Raw genomic sequence first — 14,408 nt, forward strand, 5'->3', positions numbered from 1 at the left:
GAGATATCACTAAGTAAACAGGCACTTTACCTGTTTTTCTCTTGCAGTGATAAGATCACAGCGGAATTAGTGTCTAAGATTGGGGATAAAAATTGGAAGATCAGAAAGGAAGGTCTAGATGAAGTGACAAGCATAATAAATGAAGCAAAGTTCATACAGCCAAACATAGGAGAACTTCCAGCTGCTCTGAAGGGTCGTCTCAATGACTCCAATAAAATCTTGGTATGTTTTTCAAAATCCTGTTTCAGTTGTTTCCAGCTAAAATCTTAAGGTAGTCATGATTTCTGAACTTTGCTTATTTCTGTGTGGTCTCTTTCAATGTCATTAAATCAACAGTTGGAAAATAGTGAACTGTGTGTTTCCAAACCATATATTTCCCTATTTTAATAAATATTTGCATTTTTTTTCTTTTAAAAATGCTTCAAAAAAAAGGAAAAACTACCTTTACTCTGAATGTAATATAAGGAAATATTAAAAGAACTTGACTAATTGCTTCATTTATGAAGCAAAAATGAATTGTCCCTTGTTTGAAAATATCTTTACTTGAAATTTAATTTGCTCAGAACATGGAAGTATTTTTTGTTTCTTGTTGTGATGAATTTGAAGACTGGATAGGTTTCATTGAGCAGGCATTCTAAAGTAAAAGTTTAATATATAGCAGTATCTCTTTTCCATGTGTAACTGGGAGTCTTTGCACAAATGCTTGTAACAGTGTTTTATTTAAAACCTTTTTTTTACTTATGTGCAGGTGCAACAAACACTGAGTATTCTTCAGCAACTAGCAACAGCAATGGGCCCCAATATCAAACAGTATGTGAAAAATTTGGGGATTCCTGTCATTACAGTCCTAGGAGATAGTAAGGTAGGACAGACGTCAAGATCTCTTTGCTTTTTGTGTATTTAAGCCATGCCTGAAAGGTGGTTGGTAGTTAAAACTTCCTTGGAAGCTTACTAATTTTTTTAAAAAGTTCTTGCCTGATGGACAACTTTACATTCAGGCACATATTTATACTTGGAATATTTATTCAGATGTATTTTCTCCTTGTAACTAAAACCAGTGAAATGATCTGGCTTTTCAATGAATGTGGTGACTATATGCATATTTCTGCTGCTGAAAGTACAGTATTTTAGACGCTGAACAGGTTTGCTTGGTAAAGTTTCTTGTAGAATTTTTAGTGTATCACTGTGGATTCCAGTATACATTGTTGTCGTCTTTGTCACTGTGTAGGAGACCTTGGAACTGTAGGTAGGCGTAGGACATTCATAACTGACACTGAAGCTTGTGTAAATAACATCAGTGTCTAGTTTGAAAGGATGCTGTGTCAAAATAAAGCTTAGGACCATGGGAAAGAGCTATTTAAAGCAATGGGTAAAAAGGCTTGGGAAGGTGCCAATATCTTGTGCCAGAAGTCATGGGCAATTATCAAGGATGGCATACTTCAGCTGTCTCTGCTTGGAATGTGAGTAGGAAAAAGAGCAGAAGCTGGATCTACCTGTCCCAAACAGTGGAAAGATTTGGACTGGTTCTAGGGCTAGGTTCAAATTGTTTTCTCTTTAAGAGTCTTCAAGAGCTGAGATCTTATATGACTGTTAAATTCTTTTAACTCGCCAATTATCCTGAGGTAACAGCAAGCTCCTTTTGTAGAGTCATAGAACTTTTTAGGCTTGAAGGGAACCCTACAGACCATCTAGTTCCAACCCCACTGCCATAGGCAGGGATGCTTTCCACTAGACCAGGTTGCTTAGAGCCCCAGACTGATAGGAGAGTTGCAAGTATGTGGTTTAAGGATAAGACCAATTGTGATTAACTTACACGGTTACTAAAATGCATAATACTGAGATAATTTGTAAACACTATAATGCTGACAGAAGATTGTATGCTCGTTTGAACACGCTTACAGTGGTAATTTTTTAAGTACTTCAGGTGCAAGATTTACTTAGTTTATCAAATTTGTCAAGTTTTTGAAGATGAGGATGGTTCATTTTGGGTCCTACTTCAGTATGTTTGTAGTAGACTCACTGAATAATTGAGGGAAATAATCAGTTTGAAGCATGAGTGAAGACAAGTTTCATTTGGGTGATGGGAGCCAAGGCCTTGTCAGAGAGGCTGATGACCATGTGTTTATCTGCAGCATATGATTTGTTTGTTTTCCTCAATGAGATAGAAGAACCTGGTAAAGCAAGGATGCTGACTTCTTGTTTACATATATGCCTGGATGTTACTTCTGCATTTAATATGTTTCATACTTAACTAAATGAGTCTGCTACGTTATTAGCTTTCCTCAGAAATTCAGCCTACAGAAGGTCGTATGTATAAAGTCATATCTAGACGGATCAAGTTTTAAAGAACCATGGTTAAATATTCCATCTGGCTTCTCATAACTTCATATAGCTGTTTCAAAAAAGGGTGCTCTTCTAAATTTTGCTTGGAAAGAACAAGATGGCAATTGGTAGGAATTAGAGGGCTCCCTCTTTCCTGATTTTGCTCATGTGTATCCTAAATAAGAGTGCCGTTATAGCAGGCTCCATAATCCATTTGTCTTGATTTATGAATGTGCAGCCTATTTAAGCGCTATCTAAGGCACTAACACGATTTTTTAGCTTCTTTGAGAGTTAATTTCCCAGAATTGTTGTCAATGAATTGTAGCATGTAAAAGTAATTTTAGAGATACCCTTTCATCCTCTTTATTAAACTTATTTATTAATAAATTATGGGAGATGAGTATAATGTCTGATTTGGAGATTGCTGCAGCTGATATAATCACTGAAACTAAATTCTTCTGAATCTTAGACTTCATAAGCTGCAAATCAAAAAAGAGATTTCAAAGCCCGTGGTGTGGAAGCTTTTTGCTTTCATAGGAAGGATGACTATTGCTTCTTCTGTTGTAATCTTCTGACCCCTCTTTAGGTTTATTCCTTTTAAATCTTGTTCTTGCTTCAGAATAACGTTCGTGCTGCTGCACTGGCAACTGTGAATGCCTGGGCTGAACAAACTGGCATGAAAGAGTGGTTGGAAGGGGAAGACCTGTCAGAAGAGCTCAAAAAAGAAAATCCTTTCCTAAGACAAGAGGTAGGCTTCTGTCAAATAAACTTCTTATGTGTGTCAGATCAAAATAACCTTATGTGCTATGGACTCTTTTTCTATGCAGACTGAAATGACACAATGCTGCCATTATGTGGGAAAACAAGTAGCTGTGTATTTGTTCTGACATAAAATTGTTAGACCTTGAAGGCTAATAACAAGCTTTCTTCCTGCAGAATAGCTGTCATTTAGACTTCAGTGCGTCTAAAATGAAACTTCTGTCTCGTTTGATTAGCGTTTTAAGAGCTAGTTTGTGTTTACTCAAATTTGCCATGGAACAGAACTGGAGAGATTAAAAAGAGGCTGAAATTCTGTTCCTTTCAAAAGGAAGAAACAGCCTGCAAAGAGACCAGGCTTAAAGTTTTAAGGTAGTTGTGCATTAACATGCTGTACTTAACTTAATTTTTGTAATTGCTGATATGAAAAGTGATGTTGAAGAGTATTTGTCTGAAAAATGTTTGGGTTACACTGTAGAATGTAATGGTATGTGAAGGACTAGTATTCAGACTCTCGTGCCTTGACACAGCATTGTGAACACTTCTTTAAAAGCTTTTATTTTAAATCTTTCTTTCAGCTTCTTGGTTGGTTGGCTGAGAAGTTGCCTGCCCTCCGTTCTGTTCCTTCTGACCTGCTCTTGTGTGTGCCTCACCTGTACTCCTGCCTTGAAGATCGAAATGGGGATGTGCGCAAAAAGGCACAGGATGCCCTGCCCTTCTTCATGATGCATCTGGGCTTTGAGAAGATGGCAAAAGCCACTGGCAAGCTGAAGGTACTTCTGTTACAAAGATTAGATCATGTGATCTTGAATAAGTGACTCTTAAGTTCTACTCACAGTCTCATGACATGCTGTCTTGAGTCATGTAAGCTTGTCTGCATTGGGTATTTTCAGGGGGACTGAAAATAGTATCGGGAGCTGTGAGCTAGAGGTTTCTCTGCTTCAGAAATTCTTACTGCCATTACAAGCTTAGTACTTCAAGAGCTTGATATTTATTCACTGTGCTTTTCTTCTGAAAAAAATTTACTCACAGATAGCTTCCATACCAGTTCCTGTCCCACTCTATGCCTTTCTTCTCATACTTTAACATGATTTCTAGCAGTTTGGTTTGACTTATGGACCCCTGAGTGGTGAGTAGGCACTTCACTGACATCCAAGGACCACTCACTTAGTGTGAGTTTACATATTTCCCATAGATCTTGCAGAAGAAACTTTAAGGGAAGATGTTTTAACTCAGAACAAAAGTATCTGAGAACAGTGATGTTTTAAGATGGCCATCCTCTGAGATGCTTAACAGAGCATGTATTGTTTCAAACTAATTTTGGTTTTTGTTGCCTGTAGCACCTATTGGAAAGATTAGTGATAGACATTATTAAATTTATCACTTCTTTTTTGCACTTTTGCTTCTTTAGCCAACTTCCAAAGACCAGGTACTGGCCATGCTGGAGAAAGCCAAAGCCAACATGCCAGCCAAACCGGCTCCTCCTGCTAAAGCATCTTCCAGAGTGGTGGGAGGAGCAGCTCCTGCCAAATTCCAACCTGCATCAGGTAACTTCTCTGACATTTTGAGAAATGACTGAGAAAATGGTGGATTTTGAAGCTTTTTGACATGCCAGAGGAATAAACATACTTGTCTGGAGAAGATGTACTCAGCATAGTTAGGGTTCTGGTCTTGCTTGCATTTGAATCAGCTTCCAGTGTAGGAGGGTGTTTCCTTTCCACACAGCCATCTGTCAGCTGCTATTTGAAAACTTGAAAATATCTACTTGGTATTGAAGCTAAAACCAAGCTGGGCTAAAGGGGAAGTTTTTTTCTAATACTAATCTGATTTGAATATAGTTTTTTTTATGTTTCCACGTTATTTTTTATCTGGACTGTTTCCTCAGTGTTTCCCCAGTTCACTGGGGGACTGCCAGAATTCTTCTGTGATGGGATTAGGGAACAATTGATTTGAAGACTCAGACTGCTGGGGCTAACTTACTCAAGCCAGGTTCAACTACAGCTCTAGACATTAGCCTGCATTGTTTTGAAAAATGACAAATTGGCTGAGTACCATAATCTTAATTAGGAAATTAGGAAAACTCTGTATGCTAACAAGGAATTTAAGGGACTTCTTCAGTTGGTCTAAAAGCCTCAGACATATGTGTGATTAAGCATATAGTATCCACAAACAGTTTTTCTTATGTCCTAAGAAGAGAAAACTGATAACCTAAAGTGGACTTCTAGATAACTTTAAATGGTCTATTGTTTCTGCAGCATTTGCTGATGATTTGGGGTCTAATACCATGGAATCCAAACCTGATCTTAAAAAAGCCAAAGCAGGAGGACTCTCCTCTAAGACTAAGGTATGTTGATTGCCTTTTGTGTAGAATCAGTTTTATTAAGTTAGTAGCTGTGGTTTGTTACTTTGTTGTAGGTAGAAGAGTGTAGTCCTTGCTACGTACAACTTTTATTAAAAATCCTCATGTTTGTCTGAACTCTGAAATGACAGACATTCCCATATCACTTATCTGATCACTGCTTTTGTCATTACCTATTTAATTCCTAAAGTCCGTATTGTGAAAAATCAGTCTTATGAGAAATACAGTCTGTTCTAAATTTTCCTGGCCTCTTTCATTTTGTGCTATTGAGAATTCATTCTTTCTATTCCAGGTCCAATGTTACATTTAAATGTTAATTTTGAACCCATGTATCAAAAGAAATTAATCTCTGCCTTACAGTATGATGGGTAAGAAGTTCTCAGTCGAAGTGTAAAAAAGGAAGGAATATGCTTAAAAACTTGATCTCAACTGATTACAGTCAATTTTTGGTTAGGTTTTCTGTTGTTTTGTGTTGCAGTAATTTTTTTTTTGCTGTTAATTATTAAGTTTGTCCTATGTACGTAACTAAAAATAACCCAAATTGTTCTACAGTCCCATTGTCTTCATTGTCTGTAGTAGTGGTGTAACAGTAACATTTGATGTAGGTTGGTCCATATTCATGGTAAGAATGAGCAGAACAAACCTTGAAGGATGTTGTAGGTTTGCTGAAGTCAATGCAGTGTTCTGCCAGAACTCTGCTGGTTAAGACCTTTATTGGCAGACAGCTGTTTACTCTTAGATGTTTCCATTCTAAACCTTCTAACACATTCTCAGCCAAGACTTTTCTATGGCTTATTTCCAGCAGTCAGATGTTAATAGCAGTATGTCCAAGGGTAATGCCCGCCTGTCCAAAGCTAATACAAGCCTCAGCAAGGGCGGTTCAAGTCTGACAAAGAGCCAGTCTATCAAACAGGTACCACGTTGGGTTTTAGGAATGTGTGTGGGTGACTAGCACACTGGTTGAGAGTGATGTGTCATAATTCACAGGGTCTTACTGTGCACACTGTCATGGTATTGCTTCCACAGCAGCTGAGCACACACTTTTAAACTTCTAATCAACATTTTTCTTTCAGCTTCTCTCTGGCTCTTGTCCACATAGGCAGCATGAGGGTGGCAAGTATCTAACGCTTGCAGTTGCTGTGACTGAGGCATATATATGGCTTGTGTTGCCTGTTAATGCCTTGCTTCTTTCAGGTACAGGGAAAGAAGGTGCTAAGCAAGCCTAGTCTGAAGGAAGATGATGATAAATCAGGCCCTATTTTTATCATTGTCCCAAATGGGAAGGAGCAGAGGATGAGAGAAGAGAAGGCTCTGAAGGTGAGAAAAATCAGAAAGTGTTCACAAGTTTTGAAGTGGAAGCTTTTAACACTTTGTTTAGTTTTTAATTTGGAATTAAGCATACTGTGACATGTGTTAGCCACTGTCCATCACTTGGAGTCTGATTCTTGAGTTGAATTTCATACATCAGTAGCGGGCTTACTGTGGTGTTTCTTCTCCGATTTTCAAATTTTGTGCATTTACACACTCATAAAAACCTAAGGTCTTTTTACATTTTTCAAGTTGTGAAGTATCATTAAGCTTAGTCAGGGTACATTAATTGTTTTCAGGTACAATGTCAGAGTTCTAGGGTATGTTGCAAATGCTTTAATATACTTTGAGCAGCTCCACTTAGCAATTTGTAGGGAAATTCTATTAGTGAAAATATTCATGTGATTTGTAACTTGCTAGTAAGTAGGCCTGTCTGGAGCTTAAAAACAATGAGTTTAAGTGATAATTACTAAGATAATAGCATAAGGATAGTCAGTCCATATGAAGAGAACTTGTCATGTAAAAAAAAAAAGGGTGAGCAAACACGACTGATTTTTCATTACTTATTGGCAATAAAAAGGCTTTGAAAACAGATTCTAAAACAGAATTAAAAGGTGTTCAATCAGCAGCATCTAACAGGGAGAAAAGGTATTGCTTGCTCTGAGTTCTAAATGCTGCCTTTTACAGGTGTTAAAGTGGAATTTCACTACTCCCCGTGATGAATATATTGAACAGCTGAAAACTCAGATGTCTACTTGTGTCGCCAAATGGCTACAGGATGAGATGTTCCATGCAGACTTCCAGCACCACAACAAAGCACTGTCTGTTATGATTGAGGTGAGTTTGGATCTGTGGTGGAAGATGAGGCTGACAATTACTCTCTGCTATGAAAAATACAGCTTGAATTAAAATAAAATAAAAATTCTCTGAGGAGCCAGGGGTCATTGTTCTGTGTAGTTGAAACCTAAACATACATAAAATAATTTTCAGATGTAGGATGAAGTTGGTATTAATACTGTTTCTCAGGAGAAGGAAAAATTTCCTCAGCAGAGACTTCTCTTAGAATTTCAGAAAGGCATATAAGTTAAAAGTGAGTATGTATTGTTCTAAGATTCTACCAATATATGTAGATTATCTTATCAGACATAGCTTAGCCTCTTTTCTTCTTGAGCAGTGTATATATGTGTTTCATTTATGTAACTTTTTTTTAACTGCCTTCAAGCACTTGGAGAGTGAAAAAGATGGAGTCATCAGCTGCCTGGATTTGATCCTAAAATGGCTCACCCTGCGGTTCTTTGATACCAACACAAGTGTTTTGATGAAAGCACTTGAATACCTTAAATTGCTTTTCAATTTGCTGAGTCAAGAAGAGTATCACCTCACCGAAAATGAAGCATCCTCTTTCATCCCATATCTTATCCTAAAGGTACAATTTGTTTCACAGACCCTAACATTATTTTTCATGAGGATTATGGCAGAATACCATCAAACACTGCAATATGTTCATTCTAAATATATTGTGAATGGAGTTAAGTCCAGTTGGTGGCTTGTGTGATATTCAACAGGCTATGTTTATTTAACCTGGAGAAAAGGAGGCTCAGGGGATATCTTAGTGCTCTTCATAACTACCTGAAAGGAGGCTGTAGAGAGAGGGGTGTTGGTGTTGTCTTGACAAGTAACAAGTGAATAGAATGAGAGCAAAAGGACACAAATTGTTCTCTAGGGCAGGCTTACATTGGATATTCAGAAAAATTTCTTTCCTGAATGTGTTGTCAATCACTGAAACAGGCTGCCCAGGGAAGAGGTTTAGTCTCCATCACTGGAAGTATTTAGAAGACATGTAGATGTGGCACCTGGGGACACAGTTTAGTGGTAGACTTGGCAGTGTTGGTTTAACGGTTTGACTTAATGATGTTAAGGTTGTCTTTTGTCACCTTTATTATTCTATATTGCATATTTCCCTTAAAAGCCATTGATAAAAAATGGGATTTTTGCCTTGAGAATGATTCTGGCTTTCCTTAGACTATTTAGAATAGTCAAAAGTATTATAAGACTGTATGAAATATTCTGTATTTCTTCCCTTCTTTTTCATTTTTTTTCATTAATTTTCCATTAGGTCGGAGAACCGAAAGATGTCATCCGTAAGGATGTACGTGCCATTCTGAACAGAATGTGTCTCATCTATCCAGCCAGCAAGATGTTTCCTTTTATCATGGAAGGGACAAAATCAAAAAACTCCAAACAACGTGCAGGTGGGAAATGGCTGTTGAACTGCACATGTGCAAAGTACTTGAAATTGCTTTGGTTTGCATCTTGAAATACCCAGCAAAAGAATGTTGGGTGGATTGTGAGATTTGCATGCACATGGCATTTTATGCAGATGTTTTTAAGTGTTAAAAGGATGAGATTTTCAAGTAGTATCATATTGCTTTTTATTTTTTGATGTCTTTGTACCTTCCAAAGACAAGTAATCTCTTAAGTTGCTATGAGTATTATGAGTCCCTTGAGTAGGCTTGTTTTCTTAGTGAAACAGTGCTGGTGAGAATGGAGACAGTACTGTTTTCCTACTCACCAAGGGAATCAGTTAATCTGAGCAAGAAATGTCTCTACACTGTACATCTGTTTCACCACAAGTAATGTCTGTGATAAAGTTGTGGCATTTGTACTTCAAACAACTTCCTGATCACTCTGAGACTATCTTATCCCGGTATAAGCAGAAAGTTAAATTCTATACATAATACAGTATTGCAAGTTCCCAGCTGTTTACCTGAATGTGATGTTAACTGTAGCATTGCTCATACATGGTTATGGGAAATAATTGAAGTGTAGAAGGGTGCCTGACAGCTTTTATCTTCTGAAGTAGTCTGCTGCAGCTTACCATTGATCCCATAAATCACCTGGAGTATATCTGTCATAAGCTTTGGGATTAGCAGTTCTCTACAGTGAATGTTCAAGCTGTGCAAGCAACACAGGAATTGGGAGGGCTCTCTTCCCAGCAGCTTTAAAGCTGTATGTGCATATGTTATCTTCTTCTTTTTAGAATGCTTGGAAGAGCTTGGATGTCTGGTTGAATCATATGGCATGAATGTATGCCAGCCAACTCCAGGGAAAGCCTTAAAAGAAATGGCAACGCACATTGGTGACCGGGACAACACTGTGCGCAATGCTGCACTGAACACCATCGTGACTGTCTACAACGTCCATGGTGACCAAGTGTTCAAGCTGATTGGAAATGTCAGTATAACTGCAAATGAGTTTATGGGGGATTTGGGTTAGCGTGCTGTGCTTAGTTTGGTTTGTAGGATTGTTTGTTTGGGGTTTGGTGGTTGGTTTTTCAAGTCTTTACACTTTTGTAGGGGATTAGCACCATTTTGCTTGTGGTTGGTCATGGTACATCTTGCTGTTGGTGTCAAGAGCATTTTGTAGTTTTGAAAATAACTTACTACATCATAGATCCTCTGGCTATTTGTTTAATCCCAGATAGTAGAATATATGAAATCATAGAATGGTTTGGGAAGGGACCTTAAAAACCATTTAGGTCCAAACCCCCTGCCATGGGCAGAGACACTTGAACACTTCCAGGGACTAGGTATCCTGTTTCCATTGCTTCAGCCACTCTCACAGTCAAGAGTTTCTAATCCAATCTACATTTATCTTCTTTAATTTTAAAGTAATTACCACTTTTCTATCACTGTGCTCTTGTTAGAAGTCCCTCTCCAGCTTCCTTGTAGGTTCCTTTTAGGTACTGTAAGACTGCAGTGAGGTCTCCCCAGAGCCTTCTCTTCAGTATGCTCTCAACCCCAACTCTCAGCCTGTTTCCAGTAAGAGAGGTTTATATAACCTGGATGCGCATGAAGGAAAAAGAAAACTGGAAAAAAAAAAAAAAAGAGAGACTGACCTTCATGGGCATTAAATTGTTTATAAAGAGTAACTTGTGTTATAGTCAATTGTACAAGTAACACATCTGATTCAGAATATTCAGATAACTTATTTGGCCAAGAAAGGCTAGTTGTTGGGGCTCCAGTAAGTTCTCACCTTTTTTTCATCCCCAACTTATCCAATTGCTTTGCAGTTGAAGTCTGGTAAATTTTGCTTACTTGCTTCATCTTACTGCATTTCATTTTTGAAGTGTCAGTACTATGTCGCTTTGTATTGCTGCTGTTTTGCTCTCTGAAAATCATACTTAATGATTATCATCTAAAATGCAGTAAAAGTTAAAGATGGCAAAACTCAGTTTCCACTGTCCAGCAATGAAAGCTAGTTCACTGTGTTTATAATTACTGTGCATATCAGATTAAGTATCCTGAATTCCAATCTGAATCAAGAGCAGTTAGATCATTTTTTACAGTTCTGTTCTCTGCATTTGGTCTTGGTCAATGTTTCTAGCAGCATTAAAACTGATGGGAATGTGATCGATATTTTAATGCCTTTGCAGCTTTGTTGTGTTGTGTCATATACCATAGGGCATACAAGCTATTGGATGGATGTTTTATGAAATATGACAAGCAGGGGAAGCTAGGCTGCTCCACTTTTTTTTTTTTTTTTTTTTTTTTTTTTTTTTAATTTACAGCTTCTTGAGAAGTTGAAATTTAATGTGACTCTTACTCTGGTAACTGTTCCCATGAGAGTTAATGTTGCATTTTCATTAACATCTTAGATTTCCATTCCATTTAACTATTGTTCAGAGATCAATCTGCTTCTGCCTCAGTTTTACATAGTCAGTTTGCTTTTGAATTTTCAAGGTAAAGGAAAAACTGTAGCACCTGAACAATTCAGCTCTTTCTAACCATGACTTTGAGCTTCAGTATGGTCCCTCTATGGGTTCTCAGGAAGGTTTCTAAATGATAGGGATGCTGAAAAGTACTGCTCATGAAATTGTAATGCCTACTTTTGTTCAAATGGAGTTATTGGTAGTCTTTGGTCTGGTAGATAAACAGGTAATTATGAATCTTTTCACTGCCTGAGTTGGAGCATTAAGTTGCATGATCTGGTGTTCATATTGAATTATGAGTACATTGAACAGGATAACTGTAAAGAACTCTGGCTTCTGTGGCAGGGTCCAGAGTGTTCAAACACTGCTTGGTCTGCTAAGAGGGAATGTAGAAAGGTGGGTGGGTTTTGTTTTTGGGTTTTTTTTTGTTTGGGGTTTTTGCAGCAACACATGCAACATTTACAAACACAGGATAGTACCATAGTTTGAATTCAAGATTAACTGTTTCTTGAAAGTTATGTAGGCTAGAAATAGGTGTATTCTGTATTACAGCTTGTCAGCATGGGTTACTTAGCTCTTGAAGTAGCACCTGACAGTCCAGAGTGTCCTGGTGAGTTTGCTGCTAGAGGTAGCATTTACAGTCCCCACCTTTCATTTTAGAGAACTTCGGTCTGCACTGATAAGTATGGTGTGAAGCCTGTAGGTAACTGAGATTTCTGAAACCCATACAACTCAGAATGAGTCATAGCATTGTGTGTTACAGCTTTCAGAGAAAGACATGAGCATGCTGGAGGAAAGAATAAAGCGGTCAGCCAAGAGACCCTCTACTGCTCCAGTGAGACAGGCGGAGGAGAAACCGCAGCGTACTCAGAGCATCAGTGCCAATGCCAGCATGATGCGCAAGGGACAAGCTGAGGACATGTCCTCCAAACTCAAGTATGTAATGTTACATTATGGTCTCTAGCCTGCATAGTGTATGTGCTAATATGTCTGACAATGTCATTTTAGTTCTTGTCATCATCTTCGCATGTTGTGAAAAATGGCCAAATAATATAAACCTAAATGTCTGAAATTTTTTTGTCTTGTCTGTCTTGAAATCTTTCTAAATAGTCTTGTGCCTTTTTTCACTGCTTCTCCATGGACAGAATTATGTATCGCACTTATAGGATGTAAGTACTGCCCACTAACTCCTTGGTAGCAAGGCTCTTGTATCTTTCAATTTCTATCCTAACCATCCCTTCCTGAGGGTGATGGGTTTGCCATGGCTAGTTCTAGGTTATTTACAGGTCTCTGAATAAAGAAAAGAAAGAAAACAGAAATACAGGTTTCTGTCAAGGTGACTGTAGATCAGGCTGCAGACAGACACGGCACTTCCACATTAAGCAACTATTCAAAATATTGGGAGAACTTTCAATGTGTTGGACTAAACTTGGTATTTGTTGGACCATGTTCTAGTTGTGTTAGACATGAAGCACAAAAATGGATAAGTCTGTGTGAATTGTAGAGCCTGGGGCAACAGTACCCAAACCAAAAAGCTCAGAAACTATTCCTTGCCACCTGCTCATCATTTTTTATTAAAAGTCTGTGCTGAGAACTATATATTCAAATATTTCCTTGAAAAATCTGATATGCAGTATAGGTCATGTGGGAATGCTGTGAGTCTTAGATTCAGAGGAGCTTGTGAGGTTGCTCTGTACATGTGCATCCTGTCCATTATTAGAAAAACAAAAGTGAAAAAAGCCACTCAAACTTTAAAGTTATATTCTTTTAAAGTTATTCTTTTAATAGTACTGTAAACTCTGCTGGTTATCCCAAACCACACACACCTGGCAAAGGTACAGGGCATCTGTAACTAGGAGGGCAAGTAAGTAGCAGCTGTTCTTCTAGCCTACAGAAATTTGTTTTACTAAGGACTAGGGGAAAAGCAGAGGGCGTTAAGGGGCTTGAATATAATCAAAACTGCAAAACCTGTGTTAGTATGAGAACTTTAGGGCTACCAGTGGAAGCTAGTGCTAGTATTCTTACCTCTTAAACTAAAACTCTCTCCTGGTTTCTGTAGCCAAAATCGCAACATGGGCAGCCACTCGGAGACAGCACATACAGTTCCACGGGAATTTCAGCTGGATCTTGATGAAATTGAAAATGACAATGGAACTGTCAGATGTGAGATGCCAGCACTTGTACAGCACAAACTAGATGACATCTTTGAGCCAGTCTTGATTCCTGAGCCCAAGTGAGTTTAGTTTTACCTCCTAAGTGAAATCAGCAGGGCTGCCTAAAAAGTATTTTCAGAAGGTGAATTGATAGGGCTAGTTTCTACATTCAGCCTTGTTTTCATAAGAGGGTAATGTCAGCTGACTTGAAGAGATGGCAAAACAAAGGTTTGTTGTACTCTTCTGAAATCTGGAGAGCAGTTATTTTTAATGAAAAACATTAGTTCTACTTAGGTGTTTTTATAGTTAGATGATATTGAGTTTGTAAATGCATCACCAGTGTCTTTACAAACAATTCAATAGACATGGTAAAAAGGAATGATTCCTTCCCTGAGAATCCTCAGTGAAGAATGAAATCCTTTTTCCTCTAAATCTTCATTGAAATGCAGCAGTGAAGTGTACATAAGTGTAGCTCTCCAAAAAGTAATGAATCCTGTTTTCAACCCTTTAGAATCCGTGCTGTGTCCCCACACTTTGATGACATGCACAGTAACACAGCTTCTACTATCAACTTTGTCATTTCCCAAGTAGCCAGTGGTGATATAAATACAAGCATCCAGGCTCTGACACAGGTAAGTGAATTAAAGGTAGCAACTAATCACACTGTATCAGACTTTGCCTGCGAGGGTGATGAGTTGCACTGTGGTGGAGCAATCATGTCAGGTGATGTGGGCTCTGCTCAGAATCTCCCTGATGACAAAACTAGGTGCACAGGGGCCATCTGACTCGCTTTAGCAAT

The 14,408-nt window shown here is 38.2% G+C and overlaps 1 protein-coding gene and 1 non-coding gene across 8 annotated transcripts in view; both read left to right on the forward strand.

The window, feature by feature from the left end:
• CKAP5 (cytoskeleton associated protein 5) overlaps nt 1–14,408 on the forward strand; it is a 53,558-nt gene that overhangs the window by 30,054 nt on the left and 9,096 nt on the right. For 4 of the 7 annotated variants that reach the window (XM_038137842.1, XM_038137845.1, XM_038137843.1 and 1 more), the window contains exons 22-37: nt 48–222; nt 749–862; nt 2,942–3,070; nt 3,657–3,851; nt 4,490–4,625; nt 5,334–5,422; nt 6,240–6,350; nt 6,632–6,754; nt 7,433–7,582; nt 7,968–8,171; nt 8,862–8,997; nt 9,786–9,979; nt 12,220–12,392; nt 12,602–12,625; nt 13,516–13,689; nt 14,121–14,241. In XM_038137842.1, coding sequence (XP_037993770.1) covers nt 48–222; nt 749–862; nt 2,942–3,070; nt 3,657–3,851; nt 4,490–4,625; nt 5,334–5,422; nt 6,240–6,350; nt 6,632–6,754; nt 7,433–7,582; nt 7,968–8,171; nt 8,862–8,997; nt 9,786–9,979; nt 12,220–12,392; nt 12,602–12,625; nt 13,516–13,689; nt 14,121–14,241 — 2,248 coding nt within the window. The remainder of the gene's footprint in view (nt 1–47; nt 223–748; nt 863–2,941; nt 3,071–3,656; nt 3,852–4,489; nt 4,626–5,333; nt 5,423–6,239; nt 6,351–6,631; nt 6,755–7,432; nt 7,583–7,967; nt 8,172–8,861; nt 8,998–9,785; nt 9,980–12,219; nt 12,393–12,601; nt 12,626–13,515; nt 13,690–14,120; nt 14,242–14,408) is intronic. The other 3 variants (XM_038137846.1, XM_038137847.1, XM_038137849.1) reach the window with 3 other exon arrangements.
• Nucleotides 14,290–14,400, forward strand: LOC119702232. The gene has a single exon (XR_005257292.1). It is a non-coding gene; the product is annotated as a small nucleolar RNA SNORD67 (small nucleolar RNA).

Source organism: Motacilla alba, chromosome 5 (assembly GCF_015832195.1).
Source record: "Motacilla alba alba isolate MOTALB_02 chromosome 5, Motacilla_alba_V1.0_pri, whole genome shotgun sequence".
Taxonomy (NCBI): Eukaryota; Metazoa; Chordata; class Aves; order Passeriformes; family Motacillidae; genus Motacilla; species Motacilla alba.